Below are 21,569 nucleotides of genomic sequence, written 5' to 3'. Positions count from 1 at the left end.
CAGACATCTGGAGAGAAACCAAATACCATGTTCAGAACACGAATGCCCTTCTTCCTGTTCCTCAGGGTGTGACCACTTACTGCACACTGCAAATGGCTTACGCTGGGACCTCGCTTGTTGTAAGGCGGCTTCTGGAGCTCTCAACATCTCTCACTTTTCTTTTCTTTTGGTCTTTTGAGACAGGGTTTCTCTGTGTAGCTTTGCGCCTTTCTTGGATCTCGCTCTGTAGCCCAGGCTGGCCTCGAACTCACAGAGATCCACCTGCCTTTGCCTCCTGAGTGCTGGGATTAAAAGATGTGCGCCACCGCCCGGCTATCTTTCATTTTTCTTCCTGAGTGTTTGTTTGGCAACAATCTACCGTATCTAGTGTAAGAATTACACATATTGCCTCCTGTCTTTAAACTTAACTTGTAATGTGGTGAATGAGTCTGATTTAACAAAACAAAAACACAAAAACCCCTCCAAAGATTCAAGACACATTTGATATATGGATTTTACAATAAAGTTTATTAGCTGTTCTCCTCTTTCTCATAAATGGAATGGATAATGTTGGTAATTTTTTTTTACAAACCAGTACTCATTTAAGAAATTTTAACAAGGTTGCCAAAAAACCACATATTGAATAAACAATTCCAAAGAGCAATGGGAAGCCAAATGATGATAATGATGGACTAGAGAGACCGATTTCTGAAGGCCTTCGGCCTCTCACTAAAATTGAACAAGTTTGCTGTGAAGACCTGTGCAATTCTAGTACAGCGCAGCCACACAAGATGAGTGAGGTCTGGGACATCTCCAGAGCGGAGCTTGTTCGTCTACTAAGGAGAGAGAGCTAAAAGGAAAGGCGGAGGACCCAAATCAAACTCCACGACAGGCACACAACACCGACAGGAAACCTAGGACTCCTCGGGAGCTTCTGTAGGAAGGAGGAGAACACGCTCACAACACGGCTACCTGCAGTCTAGTTTTCTAGGATTTCCTCACCACCACCACACACTTGCTTTCAGTTCACATGATTAAGGAAGATAAGTCTCATCAATTAATACTTAATTTAAAAACCAAACAAAAAGTTAGAAGTAGGTGGCAAAAGAAAAATATATTTTAAATATATATATATATGTTTGTGTGTGCAACTATGTAAAGAAAATAATTCCCATAGTTACAGAGTTTAGTTAACGAAAGTTTTATATATATTTATATATATTTTATTATAACAAAATAGGCAGTTATTGTGGGTAAAATAGTCATTAAAATCTGCCCCCCTCCCTAAGCATACATTAAAATTCCAGGCTATGAACTGGACACCTTCCCACTGACATGATTATCACCACATCTCCACATTAACTTTCCTGTCCGCAGTTCTGTCTGTGGAAAGGTGAGCCCCCGAACCCCTCAACAGAGCTGTAATGAGAAGTGTATGGACAACACTAACCAGCGCTGCCCACACGGACTACAGCACACACCACTGTTCTTCCTCGCAAGTGGACGAGGGGAGGGCTCACACGATAAAGACCTCTCATGAATAACAAATAGCCCTCCTGAAATTATGAGTTAACTCAGACATTCATTGTGAAATAAAACCCCTATCTTTCTTGTCTTTAGTGAAATAATTACTTTAATACCAGAAGTCAATTGAGGAAAGAACTGGAGAGCTATTACACCGGCCAAACCATGCTATTAAATAAGTGTGCACTGTTGCTCAAGGTCCACTGAGTCACTGATTAAAACCACCTTTCGTTCGTTTGTACCGAAACTGGAAAAGAATGTATATAAAGCTTTTCTGAAAATCTCTTAAAGTTAACTTTCCCTTAAACATTAAGGAATTTTACAATTTTGCATCTACCCAAACCCCTTGATAGCTGGTCCGGCTATTCCTCTTCAGTCTGAAGAATGGCCGGAAACCGAGAGTAACACAGAAGAATACAATGATGCAACATGAAGGAGACACTGGATGTCAATAACGGGCACAGGTGCCAACCGTGAGGGGTCTGAGTCAGTGTGAGAGGAGACTCGAGAGACTCCAGGACAGGGGAGAGAAACGAGACCGTGGGAAAGGAACAGGAAAGCCATCTTCATAATTTCTCTTTTGCTGGGACCCAGATATAAGGACCAGACTGCTCTTCTATGACCTGCTTCACCTGGTTGTAGATGTCCTCCAGCGTGTCTCCCTGTACAATGGCTGTAACGACACAAAGTCCCAAGGCCCGTGAGTTGTCTTTCTTCGCCATCAACAGTACTGTGGACCGGGAGAGGCAAACTCTGGAAGCAGCTGTACACAAGCATCTCCTACTTGCTCGGCAACAACTGGCCATTCAGCTAATTTCACTACGTGGACAGCACGCGCGCGCGCGCGCACACACACACACACACACACACACACACACACACACACACACACACACATACACGGACCAAAAATGAGACGTGGCCATCCTCCTTTAGTTTGCTGTCATCTGAGCTTGCATTGGCTCGCTCACTCACTCACTCACTCACTCACTCACTCACTCACTCACTCACTCACTCACTCACTCATCTGATGGTGCCTTGCACAAGCTAACCCCATGCTCTATCTCTGATTTATGATTTCCTCAGCTTCTGTGGGAACTACAGAGAACAAGCACAGCTACGTATCTTGTGGTGGCGGGGTAGGATATTAGGGAAAGACAGCTGACTGGATTGTGTACTCTGCTGAAGTATGAAGTGTGCCAGGTCCTGGGTGTAGGTGGACTGATATACATAAGCCGGGGTCTTATAGTTAGAAACTATTAAAATCAATATTAAGAAATGTGTGAATAAAAAATGGCAACACAGGCATGTATTAAGGTGCATACCTATAATTTCACGACTTGAAAGGCAGAGGCAGGGGGATTATAAATTCTAGGTCAGCAGGGGCTACACAACTAAATCCTGTCTCAAGAATCTCAAACAGAGCTGGGCAGTGGTGGCGCACGCCTTTAATCCCAGCACTCGGGAGGCAGAGCCAGGTGGATCTCTGTGAGTTCAAGGCCAGCCTGGTCTACAGAGTGAGTTCCAGGACAGGCACCAAAGCTACACAGAGAAACCCTGTCTCGAAAAACCAAAACCAAACCAAACAGACAAACGAAAAACAAACAAACAAACAAACAAAAATCACAAACAGTAACAACAACAAAAATGGCAGTGATTACTAAGAACTAATTATTTGGGTACTTGGAGCCTCTAGTCTGTAAGGCTCAAAGGTGAGTTAATGAAACTAAAGAGGACTCCATGGAGCCAGGCAGGTGGCTTACAGAGACTAATCCAGCACTCAGAAGGCCCAGGCAGGTCTGTAAACGTGAGGCCCACATGGGCTAGCACCAAGTGTGAGCAGGTGTAAGGAAACCACAATGTCTAGTTTCTGATGGCCTGAGACATCTGGAATAAAATGCCAAATGGAGATGAGGTGTTAGGTAACACTGTCTGGCTGGTGAATGAGGTTAAGTATACCATAAGGAGGAACATCTATGTGCATAAGAAGAGCTTCTATGTGGCGAAGAATGTTGGAGTAATCAAAAGTTTTAAGTTTTATAATGTTTGCAAGTATCAGCTTTGTGATAGAAGTTCACATTCTGAGCTACACAGAGAATCCTTTAATATCTGCGGAGACACAGACATTTGGCAAACACCAGCTTCATCTGACTGGCTCACAATGCTTCACAGGGCAAGCCACAGTGTGGAGCAGTGAAGGGCAGCTATTGAGGTATGCCTTGGGAAACACACACACACACACACACACACACACACTTTGTTTACTGGGTAAGTTGTGGTTCTCCTGGGTTGAAAAAGCAAGAGGTCAAGGCCACAGACACCTCAGCCATTACAGCTGACACCACCCCACTAGGAAGAGTCCAGAATGGCACCCCAAGACTGCATGATGCAGAGGCTCAGTGTCGCTTCTTTGAAATGCCTGCTCCAAACTCAGACCCCCACATCTGGGGAGATCACAAGCTTCCCCTTGCCCTTCACTCTGAAAGAATGCCAAGGTTATGACTGACTAATAAAGGCAGGCTAATGGGTAGTTCTAGATTAAAGCAGATCCAATATACGTGCTCCTGGATTGGATCCTGAGGTTTTTTTTTGTCATTTCACTCTAACACTGCTAATATCTGGGGAAAGTCTGTATTACATGGTAAGATTATCAATGTTAAATTTCTTGAGTTTGATTAGCAGCATTCTCATTATATGAGGGATATAAGCAAACATTCAAATGTCCTTTTTTTTAAATATTGACATATTTAGAAGTAAAGGGCATCTATTTGTAACTTACTCCGATATTTTAGAGATAAAATGATAACATTTGGAAAATATGGGTAAAGGGCACGAGCTGTTCTTATGCTAATATTCTTATGGTTTCTAAGTCTGAAATTAAAAAGACCAGACCCCCTCTGCCTTCAGCACATGGCTTATGATGTCAGAGCACTTACTGGAACTCATGTGATCATTAGTTTAAATGAGGTCTTCAAGGTACTGTGTGTCGTGGTCCCAGCTACTCAGGCAGCAAATGTAAAGAGTTACTTGAGTCCAGGAGCTCAGGGCCACCTTGGGCCACCCAGCCAGACCCTCTTTTCTAGCCAGGTCTCAGCTGTTGTACCAGCAGTGGGCTAGTTGCTGCCACAGTGGGGCTGTTCATAGTCCCCTCCAGTCCTCAGTAGCCTGTGTGTACCCAGTCTACAGTATACTGTTACTGTAGCAGAAAACACACTAAGACACCTGATCCAACAATCTCATTTCTGGGTATATACCCAAATAAAAAAAATCAGTATATCAAAGAAACACCTGCAATTCTTTGTTAACCTCAATATTCACAATAGACAAAATAATGAAAACCACTTATATGTTTGTCAACAAAGAAAATATGGGGCATCTAAATAAAAAGAAGGAATCCTATCATTTTTGACAACATGAATATACAAGACACTACACTAAATTAAACAAGACACATAAAACCAATTTTCCATGGCCTCATTTACCTGTGGAATCTAATCTGAATTCCTAGAGGAGTACAGTGACGGCTCCCGAGACTGGGAGTGGGGAGAGGAAGAAAACCTGATTAAAGGATACACACTTCTCTTTTCGGGAGGACGTGGTGCTCGGGCCACAGACAGCACTGGGAAAAACAAGACCCTCCAAAGACCATTTCTGTATTTGATGTACAGCATGGTGACTACATCACCAAAGCAGACCTCAAGTGACCTCACCAACACACACCACACCAGAAACTGTGCTGACGGATGCACTACCATGACTGTGGCAATCAACTCACAAAGTATATGATATTACACTGTACACCTGAATACCTCTGAATTCTATAAATTCTATCTCAGTAAGGCCGGGGAGAATAGATCAAAATTTACAAAGGGTTAAGAGAGAAGGCCGAGGCTTCACAGAAGCAGTGAAGTTAAATCTAGTTTCCTCTGGTCAATTGTGAATTCTTCCTGTGCGCACACCACAGGAACACTACATCTTAAGGCTCCCCATTCCCAGCTAGGCTAACTTTTGAGTATTCTGTGGGATAAAACCCACAGATCTTGTAGTTTACTTTGAAAACTACAGGACTAGTTACTACGAGTAGATATGGATACAGCAAAATTCTCTCATAAAGGGCACTGTCACACATGGTTCCAACCTGTGAAATGTTCAGTGAATTCCTGTTCCAATTTCATGGCTCTCTCAAATGTTTTTCTGGCTTGTTCTTCTGTTAGGCGCTTATTCATTTCCCTATGCAAATAAATTTAGAAATTGGTGATTACCATATTGTAATATTCTTTGAAAAAAGATGAGAAAAGACATAAAATAATGCGAGTTCAACTCTGGCAAACCGTGGCCGTCACTAAGAACGGCTGCAGCCACAGGCCTGCTGCCCAGCACACAGTGGGAACAGGGCCGCAGCACTTTCTACACTAGCTCAAGGCAGCCAGCGCACTCACCTCGGACAAGGCTCACTGTGCACGTCAGCACGACGTGATTCACAGGCCTATGTACCAACTCAGACTGTAAATGCACACACCAAACAGCACGATCAGAGAATAACAGTTTGAGGAAACAGTGAAATAACCTAGCTTCTTCGCTGCTTAAAGTGTAGTGGGATGAGAGAGAAGAAAAAGGAGGAAGACTTGTATATTACAAGTTTAATCATCTGTCCTGAGTAAAACTTATTTAGAACTTGGTTAGAGGGGAAAACTGTAAACATATGACATAAGGAAATCTGACTATATGATATTAAAAATATTAAATGCCACATTCACAGTGGAAAGCCTTCTAATTCAGTAATTACACTTCAAATATATATGAAATAATACATGACATTTATTTCAAAATAATCTGGGGGTGTGTGGACAGAAGTAGTAAGCCAATCCTAAATCTTCTTGCAGCGGCATGATGGGTACACAAGGATTTGGTCCCACTTGTGACAGGAAGCCTTTGGTATCTCAGCATGAAGAAAGGCATTTCGTGTGGCTATGGTACAGTGTTCTTTCAATCAGGATTCAGAATTTCAATCAGGCATCAGAGTTCCCTAGACACTTCTTGTAGGGTAGGTATAATGGTGATAAACTCCTGCTTTAGTTTATCTGAGAACATCTTAATTTCCTCATTTAAGAAGAATTTTATTATTCTATATGTCATGGTACATGGGCATACACACCATGGCATCCATGTGGAGGTGAGGGCACCTTTGTGGTAGTTTCTCTCCTCACCTTCACATGGGTTTCAGGGACTGAATGTACACCAGGCTTCTGCAGCAAGCTCATCTCCTCGCTGGGCTGGATCGCTGGACCCTCCCCCACTCTTGCTGTGTGTAGGGTTCTTGATTGACAGGCTCAATTTCTTCCCTGTTTTTGATGCACCGACTCACTGCCTTCAGACTTAAAGTTTCTTACAAGCACTCCGCTGATAATCTTACTGGAAAATCTCTTGGATGTGATGTGTCATCTCTCATGCTGTGTACAACACTGTCTTCCAACAGTCTGACTGTAATGTGCCTCTCAGGGCACCTCCATTTCTTTTGCTTGAACTTTACTCAATATCTTGGATATTTATATCCTTTTTTTTAAAGAAAGATTTATTTATTATGCATACAGTGTTCTGTCTGCATGTGTGCCTGCAGGCCAGAAGAGGGCACCAGATCCCATTACAGATGGCTGTGAGCCACCATGTGGTTGCTGGGAATTGAACTCAGGACCTCTGGAAGAACAGCCAGTGCTCTTAACCTCTGAGCCATCGCTCCAGCCCTTATATTCATTTTAAAATAAAATCTGGGAAGTTTCTTCAAATAATCTTTGTTTCCTGCTCCCATTTTTGGATTCATGATGTATATAGGTCTATTTGATACCGTCTCCCAGTTCCTTGAAGCTCTGTTAATTTTTCTCGAAAGTTTCTAGTTGGTCCTCAAACTTGATCTTTTCCATTGTCCCATCCTAAGTTTGATCAGACTTCTGTCTGTTCAAATTTACCTGAATCCCTGTAGTAAATTTACTTTAGTAACTTTTTTTTTTTCATTCCCAGAACTGAAAAAAAAGGAAAGATCTTACTTTCAATTATGTGTCTCTGTGTTGCTGTATGGGTATGTACGCATGGGTGCAGTGTCTGTGAAGCCAGAAGAGGATGCTGGGTCCCCCAGAGCTAGAGCTACAGGCTGTTGTAAGCTGCCTAAAGTGGGTCCTGGGAACCTAAGTTGGATCCTCTCCAAGAGTAGTATGTGCTCTTAAAGGGTGAGCAGTCGCTAGCTCCCCAGAACTTCACATCTTCTCTTACTGATATTTTCAATTTGCCCAGATAGAATTTCCGTGACTTTGACCTTGTCTTTTATGTATCCTTAAGGTGTTATAAATGTCATATAACCTAAGAGCAGAAAGAATACTATGGGGACGAAGAGGACAACAGAGGCAAACACAGGTGGGTATGAGCACTTAATGATATATATGCATGAGAATGCATGGAAACCCATAGTTTTATTTAAAAACCATGTATTGTAATAAAGTCATTTTACAGTCTGTAGTGAGTTTGACATTTGGTCTGTCTCAGGGAATTTATTTTATTTTTTCCTTTGAAAGGATCATTCTTTGCTATACTTTTATATACTTTTTCAAAAAAGATTTTTTATGTATACAGTGTCCTGTCTGCACACCAGAAGAGGGCACCAGATCTCATTGCAGATGGTTGTGAGAAACTATGTGACGGCTGGGAATTGAACTTGGGACCTCTGGAAGAACAGCCAGTGCTCTTAACCTCTGAGCCATCTCTCCAGCCCCCTTTGTATACTTTTTTGTTTTTGTTTAAACATTACATTTGAATCTTATGATTCAGTAACTCTGGACACTCATTTCTGCTGTTTTATTTAAATTTTTATTTTATTCAGTTATCTGCTGTTGTAGAGTGTTTCTGTGCTGAGGCAGCCTGATAAAATTTTTCTCAGGTGTTCTCTGAGACTGTGCCATTCTATGGTCATGTACAATATATCTCTAAATTATACCCATACATGTGACTACTTTTCAAATGTCCTGGGCTGGATACCAAAAAAAAAAAAAAAAAAAAAAAAAAGGACAAAGGTCAGGGAGCAGGGGCAGGGCTGTGGAAAGGCACTGAGGCTTCCAGTCTTGAAAATTACTTAATAACCAGGGGTAGCTTACTGTACTTGTAAGTCAGACACAGAAACCATCTAGCTGGCAGTTCCTCATCCACAAAGACAGGGTCTCTGTTGTGTCCTTGGCGCCTACAAATTGCATGCAGATAGCTGAGAAAATGCATGAATGGTTGCTTGCTATGGGGCTAAAAATAAAGGCATGGGGTGTTGACACCATGCTGAGAGCTAAAATTAACCTTTTAAACCAACTCTAGGGAGCTGTAAGGCTTCAAAAGATTTCAAAGTTCCAAAATCGATAGATCAAACAGATAGATCCTGCCAGTGGAACCACTGCACACGTGGGGTGATGGATGATGGATTACTACTGTAATCCATCATTATTTGGAGATCCTCTTGGGTGACCCTGCCACCCCCACCCCAGGCTTTGTTTATGGTGGACAAGGGCTCTACACTGGACTTTTAGTGCCCTGATGGATTCTTACATTTTATCCACCTACCTACCTACCTACCTACCTACCTATGTTTTTTGAGACAGGGTTTCTCTGTGTAGCTTTGCACCTTTCCTGGAACTCACTCTGTAGACCAGGCAGGCCTTGAACTCACAGAGATCCACCTGTCTCTGCCTCCCGAGTGCTGGGATTAAAGGCGTGTGCCACGACCACCTGGGTGGATTTTTAAATTTTAAACCAGCCTTACATTCTAGGAATAAATTCTGCTTGGTTATTATTATTATTATACTTTATTAGGTGTAAGATCATGTAAAATTTTCTTTCCTTTTGTCCTTTTCTTGTTAACACTTTTTGAAGTGTAACTTTAAAAACATGGAAGTGTAGTATCTTCAATGTACAGCTTGACAAATGGTCACAAACCTGTGCACTGAGTACTCAGGTCCAATGCAGAGTACCAATGCTCTGGAAGTCAAGAATGCCATCCTCAAAGCTAAGTTTTATTTGGTTTCTGCAAGAGATGATTAAACCTGGAATTTCAAAACATGCAAACATTTAACTTGAGATCTTTTATTAAAATTGTTAGGATTCTTCTATGCATTTGTACATAGCCAGTGACTGCTCATGCTTATTTTTGCAAAATGTTTCATTATGAAAATGTCATAATTGATGTATTCGGCTGGTGGTAGTCATTTAGGTAGTTTCTAGGTGTTGGCTATTTGAATAGCACTTTTGCTGGCAAGCAAGTATGTTTGGTTAAAACAAGCAAGCATTTCTGTTGTATGTTTCTAGGAATGAGAGTTCTAGGCTAATCATAAATTAGCATATGTCAACCTTTCAAAGCTACTGTAAATTTATCAGTGTAGATTCACCAAGAGACTGTGAGGCATTTTCCGATGCTCCACATCTCTGTCAAAGACGTGTGCTGTCTTTTTCCATTTTCGCTCTTTGATATGTGCAGGTGGTAACATGGCAGCACAGCTTTCACTGTGGAAAGCTGGTCTCCTGCTGAGTGTGTGCCGACCGTCTGGAGGGCCTCTCAGTGCTCTGTCCACGGCCTGATTTCTATTGGGCCTGTGTTGACCTGCAGCGACTGCTGATGTATGCTGATGACCCCTTCCCATTCTGCTGTTAGCACCGAATGCTTGACTTCGTTTCTTGGTCATTGTTAATGTTCACTGTATTTCCAAAGACCATCTTTCCATCGACCTTCTCTGTTGTACGCCGACTTCCTATTTCACTAACTTCTCTTCTGCCTTCTTGGAATTTAATGGCTTCCAACTTCTCTTACGCTCTTTGAAACAGCACCTCTCTCACTCCGTAGCCCAGGCTGGTTTTGGATTGTCAGCAGCCTCCCTAAGGGCCTCAGCCCTGAGAATGGGGTTTGACGCCTGACGTTTGGTTTCGTCTAGTATAGGCTGTCTAATCTCTCCTCACCAAAGACATGACATTAAGTCTGTTAGCGGTTTTTGTTTTTTAGTTTTTTGAGACAGGGTTTCTCTATGCAACAGCCCTAGCTGGTATTTATATGTAGTTCAAAACATTTATCACTTTTTCTGGAATTTCCTTTTTAACTTATTCAGAAGTATAATACTCAGTTTTTAATACAAAGGCATTTGAATTATATTTTTTATTAATTTTGCTGTGGGCAGAGGATATTTGTTTTCAATCACTTGAAAACTGTACCTGGGCAGACAGTTTGGTAACTGTCATGTGTGTTTGAAATCAATGTGTATTTTGCATATGTTGAGTACAGTATTTAGTGAGTATCGGTGTCATGTACAGTATTTTAGTGAACGGAATATTTAGGTTCATTGACACTATTTTTTCTCGTTTTTATTTTTGCTTTTTCTTTTTTAATTAATCCTACTGAACAATGGAATGACATGTTTCCATGTATGTATGGAATACGTGTGTCCTTGTATGTGTGTCAGAGAGCAGCGTGCAGGAGTCCTTCCTCCCTCTGCTCTGTGGGTCCTGGACTGCACTCAGGTCGTCAGGCTTGGAGGAAAGCAAGCGCCTTTGGGAACCATCTCACCTTGTGTCCGGGAAGGAGTCACCATCCTTCATCTTTTTAATGGTTGTTGTTATACAGCTGCACTGCCCGTTTAATACTATGAATGAAGATGCTGCTGCTGCTTTAATCTCACAACACCCTCTAAGACAGGTGTAAACACTACTCTCTCCATTTTATATGAGACACTGCGATGCACGCTGCAGTTAAAGGGAGCACCATAGGCATTACACTTACATGATATTTTCCATGGATTTGGGTTTGATAAAAATAGATATTGGGTAAAGTTGTGCAATCTGCAATCTCTTTATGGCATTTCCGGACACATCAAGGATACAATGTTTGCCCTAAAATAGAGACAATAAGGAAGAAAATTAAGTAAGTGGACCAAATCTTTTCAACTATATTGAAAGTGTCCCCCACAACTCACCATCTGAATTATTCTTCATTTAGATCCTTTTTATCAAGCAAAATTGTCATTTATCAGTAAATTTTAGAAGGAAAATTAAATGAAGAAAACAATGATTATGAATAATTACTTTCCCATTCTCAAAGCCATTTCAAAGAATTCAAATGCAGTTCTCACATCCCTCGTTTTTATAAAGCAGTAACCGCTCAGTGGGTGGAGAGAGCTCGGCGCTAGTGTATCATCTTCTTGCAGAAGATCTGCATTTAGCTCATGGCACCCTTGTTGGGAAACTTACAGCCACCGGCCAAATTCCAGCTTCAGGGGATCCAAAACCGTCTTCTGGCCACAATTGGAACCTATGTGTACTCACGTGTATGTACACACACACACACACACACACACACACACACACACACACACACGTTAAAATATACAAATAACTCCAAAGGTCATTAATGAACTTCATTCTATAAAATGGCATGACCAACAGAAGGTGAACAAAATCCTAGAATTCCCTCTTTCAAACCTGTAACCCTCACTACTGCTATCCTTTAAAAATGATTTGTATTTATGTGCTCCATGTCTGTATGTGCTCTAGGAGACCCGAGGAGAACAAAGGATCCCCTAGAGCTGGAGGGATAATAAATAGGCAGTTGTGAGCTACCTACGTGAGCACCAGGAACTGGTTCTCTCTCTGTGAGAGCAGTACACACTCTTCACCACTGAGACCCCTCTCTAGCCCCTCACCACCGCTAGTCTGTTCTTTCAATCCTCATTTCATTGGGGACTAGAAAATACCATAAATTGACATTTGGTAAACCCAATTCTGGATTTATGTGACTTTTCTGACAAATTCACTGACACAAAAGGTCATTTATATTTTTATTACAGATGAGTATTTCTAGTTACATAGGAAATGAAAATTAAATAAATTTTGTGATGTTTAAAATTAGGTCCTCAATCTCATAAAGTACCTTATAATTTAAAGGTTATAGTTCCTGTTAAGAAATATTTAATTTAATAGGCATATTTATAATAAAAATATTGAAAAAGACTCCAAACATACAGAACAGGAAATGATATACTCACAGCACTAAATTTTATTACTTTTATGTATATGTGCATCTGTGTAGGCCAGAAGCTGACCCGACACCAGGTGTTTTCCCTAATTGTTCTCCACCTTCGGTTCTGAGACAGGGTCTCCCTGAACCTGAGGCTTGGCGCTCAGCTGAACTAGCTGCCAGTGGTTCCCAGGGCTGGGGCTACAGGTGCACACAGCACGCTCTGCCTCTTGTGGTACTAGAGGTCTGAAGTCAGGTATCCATGCTTACGTGGCGAGGGCTTTGCCAGCTGAGCCGTCTCTGTGGCCCGTGTTAGGTTTATGACACAGTTCATGGACAAGCTCCATGGACTAGTTAGAAGCGAGGCCTAGCTGGAGGAAGCAGCTCACTGGGAGGGATTCTGAAGGGATTTGTGTATATTTCTACTCTCTCTTCCTTTTTTTTTTTTTTTTTTTTCTGGTTTTTCGAGACAGGGTTTCTTTGTGTAGCTTTGCGCCTTCCCTGGAACTCACTTGGTAGACCAGGCTGGCCTCGAACTCACAGAGATCCTCCTGGCTCTGCCTCCCGAGTGCTGGGATTAAAGGCATGCGCCACCACCGCCCGGCTCTCTCCTCCTTTCTTTCCTCACCATGGACTGAAACCTCAGAGACCATGGGCTACAACAAATGCTTCCTCCCCCGCTTTCCTTCACTGTGACAGAAAACTGACACGCTGCCTTCGCTCTCTTCACATAGACATGTACATTCCAGAAATATTACCCACAGGTAGTGACATTTACTATACGATCACAATCTAGTTTTAGCTGGTCATCTAACGTTCCTTACTGAACAAGCAATAGGAAACTGCTGGCTGAGGAATTGGATTTTCTTACAATGTCCGAGTTGCCATCAGTTGGGCGCAGTCCCTCAGCCCTTGCCATTCCAGATCTGGGTATTTTATTAACTGGTTTGTGTGCTGCATGCGTGTGTGAACGTGGGGATGTGGAGGGCAGAGGCCAAAGTTGGGTGTCCTAGTTCCTAACCTTACTTTTTAAGGTTAGCTTCCTCATGGAACCTGGGCTACACTGGCTGGCCTGTGAGCTCCAGGGACTCATCTGTCACCACCCTGCTCACCCCCGACTTGCCTGCTTTTACATAAAAGCTGGACAAAGCTGGATCCAGGTCTCCCTCTAACTAACAAGCACTTCACCCCAATCTTGGCATTTCAGAAGAGCACCGATCATTCATTTCACAGGATAGGATTAAATTGGGCTCAGCCTGCCTCTTGGCTATCAGAGGGCAAGTTATACATTTTTGGAAGGCATACACTCTTATGAGATATCTATTTTTCCCATTTTTACTGACCATGTGATATTCAAACTTCTCTCTGCTTAGAATTTCTCCAAGATAAAATTATCTTTGTCTTTGTAACTAGTAATTTCAGGGATGACGCTTTCTCAGTATGTAAATAATCTTGTTTCTTATAAACCATCACTTACTGTGATTATTTTAAGATAAGTTTTAATAATCTCTAATGTTCCTGCCTGAAAGCATTACTACCGTGTGTAATTTCCTTACTGTGTCATGCCGTGACCTTGTAAGCGGCCGACAGTGCAAGTGAGTACAGCTTCTCCTCCACCTTTTCATTTATGTACTGCTCATGCCTTCATGGGACACTTCATTTTATTTAACCCTATGCTTTGTGATCAGTTATTAATTTACTTTGACAATCAAATGCTAATTTTAAATTTCAAAATTATACAAAATGTTTACTCAAACGCCACTCCCAGCCTTGTCGATCCATCTCCTTTTTTTTTTTTTTAAAATAAAAACGTGTAGCTAGGCTGGCCTGAGCTGCCTCCACCTCCTTCAACAAATCCTACCAGTGTGCACCACTCCTTTCCCTGTGCTGGTTACTAATCTCATTAGGTCCTGATTAGTCCTTCCTGTGTTTTCACATAACTGAGTAGATTCGTTTCCTCATTTCTTTTTTCAAATATCAAATCAAGACGGGCGAGGTGGCGCACACCTTTAATCCCAGCACTCAAGAGGCAAAGGCAGGAGGATTTCTGTGAGTTCGAGGCCAGCCTGGTCTACAGAGCTAGCCCTAGGACAGCCAGGACTACACAAAGAAATCCTGTCTTTAAAAACCAAAACCAAACCAAACCAACGAACCAAACAAGCCCCAAAAGGTAAAATATAGATCTTTCTTCATGTTGCATATCAATTCATAGATACTTCATCATTTATTAAGTATAAAGAACTCCAGCTCATGGATATTGCTGATTTTCAATCACTTTTCAATTATCTTTGCTTACCAACATGTACTAGTTTTACCTATTAGTAGGGTTAAATGTGATACATGTACTGAGTCCGGACTCATCAAATACAACTTTTTATTCAGTTTCCCTATATTTTTCCCTATCTCTACTAGTTATTAGCCTACCATTGTTACTTTTTTTTTTTTTTTTTTGAGAGACCAGGTATTACTAAAACCACTGATGTTGGCGTGAAACTCACCATAGTCCAGCCCAGCTTCAAGGTTATAATTCTTCTGTGATGTTTCCTACTGACTGATTTGATAATGCCAGATTGACCTTGAATTTATTGGACAGACTGACTCAGTCATGGTATGGTACCCTTATGATATAGTTAGGACATCATCTTGACTTCACTATAAAAACTGTTTTAACCTAATGTCAACGTATTATCAGACTATGTTAGATAATGTTTTAAAATTACTTGTTGCAGGGCACCTTTAACCCCAGCACTTGGGAGGCAGAGGCAAGTGAATCTTTGCCTCTCGAGTGCTCCAAGTTCAAGGACAATCTAGTCTACAGAGCGAGTTCCAGGACAGCCAGGGCTACACAGAAACCTTGTCTTGAAAAACAAAAATAATAAAAAACAAACCAAGACAAAAAAAGCAAACCCAAGGCCAATCCAAAACAAAACCCCCAAACTTGCAGTTACACTGTTTTTGAATTTTTATGCTGTCCTTGAAGACTCTGGAGACTTTTTTGGCACCTACGATTAACATCTTACTCAGTTTTTCTCATGGTTACTTGACTTTAGCCAGGACAAGGTCTGGCTCTAGAAGAGGCCTTAAGATTTTATTTTATTTTACAGATAGATACATGTGATCACCTTATGTTCAGATTTTTACTCAGCTACAGCGGTAACACTAACAGACAGTAAGGCCATGTTATCCATCTTCTATTTCTCCATACAAACTCCTTAGGAACCACACCAGGGTGGCTCTGGCACTCACCTTCTCCGCTACTGCTCGCACAGACTGAACGCTTGTTCCATACAGATGGTTGTTATACTGGCCAGCTTCAATGAACTTATGTTCCTGGATGTCCTTTTCCATCTGTTCCCTTGAAGTCACAAAATGATAATCTCTTCCATCCACCTCATAGTCACGCTTTGGTCTAGTTGTATCTTCAATAAAAAAGAACTTGGGGAAGTGTTTCATATTTTAAAACAGAATAAACACATCTTTACTTAATTCATTGCTTTTTAAAAAGTTTAACACAATACTTTTAAATCTAAAAAAGAGAAAGTAATATTGAAGATGAAGGAGTAATTAATAAAACAATTAACTATAACCCTTTACAGCAGTTACATTTATTTTTACGAAACAGTGACAGAAAGTGCTAAAACAGTTTTAATTTGGGTTACTCACGAGGGACGCAGGATCCAAATTTGTCGGGAAATTCTGAGATTAAATCATCATTTACCCTGTCTTTCATGGGTCCCAATATAATGACTGGTCGAGTATAATTAACTACAAAGATAAACACATCAAAAAGAATATATACTTAACAAACACTAATGTGTTTTATTTTAGCAGAGAAGAAAACCATTCTGAAGAATCTCTTTTTTATTCTTTACATTATGCTGTTTTGTAAATAAATGTTATTAAAATTAAAATTACAACGTCCATCAAGTCAAATTGACCATCTTAGACCTTTCAATATATCGCTAACACCTCATTATAAACAGAAAACAAAGCATGGTGCTTTACTGGTGGTTTCTGAAGTTAAAAACTAAGAAAGCAGAGCAAAGAGGACAGGAACAAGAACAAGTGGGTGTAGAAGTGATGGACGACAGTAGTGATCTAGAAAGATGATCCAGCAGAGCACACAGTGGGCCATGCTGAAGGGAAGCTGGTGGTGAGCATCAGACTAGTGTTGTGGTTGGGGAGTTAGATCTAGTGAGGAAGACTCAACACATGGGATAAAGAGGGAGGGCCCAGAACCTGCCTGGGGGAAGGGGTAACAAACAAGGACTTTAAAATCATCTCTGATTTTTTAAAAGTTATTTCAAGGGTAGTAATGCAATATTATACATGCTGAAAAAAAAAGTGGCTTAGGAATACAACACCAATAAAAACCAGTCAAAATAAAATGATTTGTTCTAATATTCTCTGGGTTAAATAGTACTTCTTGAAATTCATATAGCAATTTCTACATATATAGTTAAAAACAGCAAAATTCCAATACAGTATTTGACTTGTGGGAGTTGCTTCTCTTTTTCCACCATGTTGCTTCTGGGACTGAACCAAGGCCATCAGGTCTGGCAGCAGGCACCCTGTCCACCTGCCCTGTCTCACTGGCCCTGAATATATACTTTTTAATAAGGCTAGAAAACATTAACAAACTTCACAAACCTTCTTGTTGGTTCACTGGCTCATACGATAAAACATATTCTTCTTGACCACCTATGGAGAGTTAAAGCAAGGGTAAGGAAATCTCAAGGGAACGGATGTCAATGTCATCCTCGTCCACACAACTCACCCAGTTCCTTACACAGAAGACACTAGGACGTTCTGAGAACTGACAGGGTATACAAAAAGGTACTAGAGCAGAAATTATCCAAGGCAAGATTCAGTACAAAAGGGGAAATTATTAAACCATATAGGTGAGTTTGATAGACATGAGACAAAACATAAATGTACTATTTTTCCCATAACTTAATGTTCTTATGTGCTTCCTCTATTTACAGATCATCTTCCTTTCTGGCTGGAGGTTTCATGGACCGGAAGGCTGCCTGGTTTTGCCCACCAGTGAGACAGAAAACAGGCAACAAACAGGTAACAGCCTCCCTAGACAAAAACCAGAACCAACAAAATCCCTTCCTATGGACTAGGGCTGGATGTGGGACTGCTTGCCTACAATCCCAGCAAGCTTGAGGTTGGCCTGGACTATGTAGTGAGTTTCTGCCTAACAAAAAAAAAAAAAAAAAAAAATAATCAGAAAAACCCAGTAAGCCATAGAAAATACTGTTTTTGTTCCAATTGAGTATATTTATCTAAAGCTATATTTTATTTTATTTTTAAAAACAATTATAATCTTGCTTCAGAAGTTAAAGCATCTGAAGTTTAAATTAAAGGAGCTTTGTAAATATAAATGAAAAAAACAAAACAAAACTACCAACTATGTGAACACCATGAAAATAATTAAAACCCTAGTTCTAAACATGTACTATAGAAAACAAACAGATTCAGTGACTGAATGAAAGCAATGAAAACTGAATAATGTATTTGGAAAATGGCCTCCTTATAAAGATTCTGTAACAACTCTACCACCTTTGTGATTGGTTTTTATTGTATGTAGCTGTTGGCCTTATCAATCTGTAACAGTGGCACACATATCTGTACTTGCTTTAAACTGTGTGTTTAAATGTGTGTGCTTGTTTCCAATCTTATTACTGCAGTATCCCAAAACAGATACTTCATGAGCTGTTTTCTCTTCCTCTCTCTCCCTCTCTCTCAACTACTCATGTATCTAGGCATGGTGGCACACAGATCTCTATGAATTCAAGGTTAATCAGTTCTCTGTAGAGAGTTCCAGGCTAACTAAGGCTACACCTAGTAAGAACCTGTCTCAAAAAAAACAAAACAAAAGTTACTGATGTAAAATATGGTTTACATACTACAAAATCATGCAGTTGGATATTCCACAACTTAATTCATGCAAATGGTGAGAAAAGACAGTATATACTTTCATTACCCCTTTTTAGTCTAGAAAAACCACTCAACTACTCTACAGTGGATTCTGGTTATAAGCAAATAAAGAAAAAATTTCCCATTTGTCTTCTTCAAATTACATAGCATTATGTAGAAAAAAAATCCAACCAACAAATGAGGGTTAAAAGTATATATTGCCAACATGAAATATCTGGGACTGGTAACGGGATTAACCTTTTGAGCAGCCATACTCATCTGTAATCAAGATTACTTTCATTTTAGACAGCAGTAAAAAAAGTCAGAAAAACAATTTTAATTTTTAAGTTGCTACAACTGATATTCACATACTCTCCCCTCTTTCTACACCCCAATTTGCCTCAAAAATCCATATTTATATAGTTTAATTAACATCAAGAATATAGTATTAAACATCAAGGGAGAAAACAGTATTACTTTTTGAGCAATGGTTGCACAGAATAAAAAGGAAATAAACTAATAATCATTTAGTATTACTAACAAATATCTTTTTAGTGCTTATGTTAAAAACAAAATTACTAAGAAAAATATGTTCATTCCCTATCAGATAATTACTTTTTATAAGATATGCACAAATCCACACACTATGTATCGTATATACAATTAAGTTGGTAAATGGGTTTTCTTTCATTAAAACCTTGAAATTAACCTTTCTATATGTGTGGCTTGAGGGCCTCTTAGCCAAAATGCTTGTAGCAAAAATTTTTTCAGATTTATTTTTTTGCATTTAAAAATACATACACAGCCAATCCTGGCTAAGCAACTCTAAACTGAAAAGTTTGAAAATTAATTTGTTCTAGATCTGAAACTTTTAGAGTGTCACATTGTTGCTAAAGATTGTGAGTTTTGGGTCGGAGACACTCAAGTCTGTACTTTATTTGGCTTTTCCTAGTTTCTCAATCTTAGGTATCTGACTTTTAGTTTTATAGCTTATCACTGAGGAAAAGCCACTCAAAGGCACTTATCCCTTCTACAAAAGAACAAGACATGGAACACTTACGGTAACTGCTCTCACTGTCGCTGGCGTTAGAAGTTACGTGCTCTGATGGGGAAGGAAAACGAAAAGAAAAACAAAGAAAACCCAGCGTCACAAATTTAAAAGCTGATAAAAGCAAATTGTCAAAATTAAACAAGGTGATACTATAAATGTTGAGATATAAACCACACATAACCACAGAATTTTTATAAAGCATTTTAGATTTTCTATGAAAAAGTTAAGTTTTCAGCTAAATTAACACGAACTAGCAAGGGGAAATGCCTGTAGTAAAAGAAAATGCCTTACTCTTTAAATATAGTTTATGAACAAAATTCTCAGCAAAAACCCACGTAGAACATAGAACAGACACAATGTAATCTTGAATTAGTTCATAAAATACCATATCATAAAATCCAAAAGGAGAAAATATTTGGTACCATTTAGTTTAGGAAAGACCAGTAAGGACACAAGTTCCACTTGAGCAAAGAGAGGCCACCTCCTGATGGACAGGTACTTTCATCATTTATAACAGGTAAGGTTTTACCAGAGCTTCTCCCCCGCAGAACCTGGGCTCCAGAGGCCACCCAAAGCTCTGCAGATGACAAACTGTCTCACAGGTCACAAGGAAGGGAATTTGAGAGGCCGGCACTGTCTTTTAATAGACTGGCATTCCTCAGCAACTGTCCTTTTTTTTTTTTTTTTTAAAATATATTTTATTTTTATGTGCATTTGTGTTTTTGCCATGGGTGTCAGGGTCCCCTAAACTGGAGTTACAGACAGGTGTGAGCTGCCATATGGGTGCTGGGAATTGAACTCGGGTCCTCTGGAAGAAGAGTCAGCGTTCTTAACCCCTGAGCCATCTCTCCAGCCCGCAACTGTGCTTTGATAACAGACTACTTTGCAAAATAAGAGAACTGCCCCAATAAATATTAGTCAAAAGCCACCTAGCTTCCGCTCACAAGTGGCCCCATTTCATAACTCAGCAAGTAACAGGTGCCCATCTCTCAATAAATATCTTTATATCTTCCTTGAATAAAAGAGCAAAAATTTTATTTATAAAAACAAAACCACAAACTTTCAAGGACAGAGGGAAACCTAAATTTCTAATGTTAGGGAAAGAACACCACCACCACTACCACCACCACCACCACCACCACCGATGACATTGTAAGACAAAGGAGTCTGAGGCTAAGGTCTGCTCAGGCCAATCAAGCAGCTCTGAAGAAAGAAGAGTGGACCTCATGTGAGTGAAAATAAATCCGTTCATTTTAACTTGCAAAGAGAAAGACTCTCTTTAAAAAATGTGCATGTGTCGAGGCCACAGGTCAACACGGAGTGTCTTTCTTGCTAGCTTTCCAGCTTATTTTTGAGACTGTTTTTCACTAAAGCTGGAGCTCACTGACTGGGCAGGACTGGCGGGCCAGCCGAGTCCCAGGGATTCTTCCATTTTCACTCCCAAGTGCTAAGATTATAGGCACGTGCCATTCCACCAGTGTTTTTTTTTTTTTTTTTTTTTTTTTAAACATCAGGTCTTCACGCTTCTACGACAAACTTTGTTGACTGAACTACCTCCCCAGTCTTAAGGTACACACCTTTCTTAATCACAACTTATTTTAAATAAAGGGCTTAAATTTTAAAAATAGAATTAGGGGAGGGGGAGTCACTGGTAAGCTGCCCACCAAATAATCCCTCTGCACCCATGCTCAAGGAAGCCCAATGCTCAGTGCACTGAAAAGGGAAGCAAAGACGTCCAAGGAAGAGACTTGTGGGAAGAAGGGTGCAGTGGGGCCAGAGAGCATGATGGGGGAAAATAACTAAAACTTACACATGTAAGAGACTACCAGGGAGGAAAACAGTAAAAACTGTAAAGTTTGTCTTCTGTAAGTTAAGAAATTTCAATAAAATAATTGCACCTGAAACTTAGAAGTAGAATTAATACATGACAAGCACACATTAAAAACAGTATTTTAAGTGTGTATTAAATTTTGTCTCTTTCCATGTTCATGTGTACACATGCATTCTTTACACGTGCATGTGGCTGTGAATGCATGAGGAGCCTGACGAGGAGGCTGCCCATCATTC

The 21,569-nt window shown here is 40.3% G+C and overlaps 1 protein-coding gene across 18 annotated transcripts in view; it reads right to left on the bottom strand.

Annotated features, from left to right (window-relative positions):
• Window positions 1-488: 488 nt before the first annotated feature.
• Dlg1 (discs large MAGUK scaffold protein 1) overlaps window positions 489-21,569 on the bottom strand; it is a 206,914-nt gene continuing 185,833 nt past the window's right edge. For 8 of the 18 annotated variants that reach the window (XM_076548687.1, XM_076548686.1, XM_076548688.1 and 5 more), the window contains 8 exons: window positions 19,512-19,553; window positions 18,710-18,745; window positions 17,177-17,227; window positions 16,190-16,291; window positions 15,773-15,945; window positions 11,294-11,403; window positions 5,642-5,733; window positions 489-2,176 (listed from right to left, as the gene is read on the bottom strand). In XM_076548687.1, the coding sequence (XP_076404802.1) occupies window positions 2,070-2,176; window positions 5,642-5,733; window positions 11,294-11,403; window positions 15,773-15,945; window positions 16,190-16,291; window positions 17,177-17,227; window positions 18,710-18,745; window positions 19,512-19,553 (713 nt within the window). In that variant the 3' untranslated portion in view covers window positions 489-2,069. The remainder of the gene's footprint in view (window positions 2,177-5,641; window positions 5,734-11,293; window positions 11,404-15,772; window positions 15,946-16,189; window positions 16,292-17,176; window positions 17,228-18,709; window positions 18,746-19,511; window positions 19,554-21,569) is intronic. The other 10 variants (XM_076548689.1, XM_076548690.1, XM_076548694.1 and 7 more) reach the window with 3 other exon arrangements.

The sequence above is a fragment of the Peromyscus maniculatus genome, chromosome 12 (genome assembly GCF_049852395.1).
Source record: "Peromyscus maniculatus bairdii isolate BWxNUB_F1_BW_parent chromosome 12, HU_Pman_BW_mat_3.1, whole genome shotgun sequence".
Lineage (NCBI taxonomy): Eukaryota > Metazoa > Chordata > Mammalia > Rodentia > Cricetidae > Peromyscus > Peromyscus maniculatus.
The sequence above is the reverse complement of the archived record's forward strand: the minus strand, read 5'-3'. Positions and strand labels throughout refer to the sequence as shown.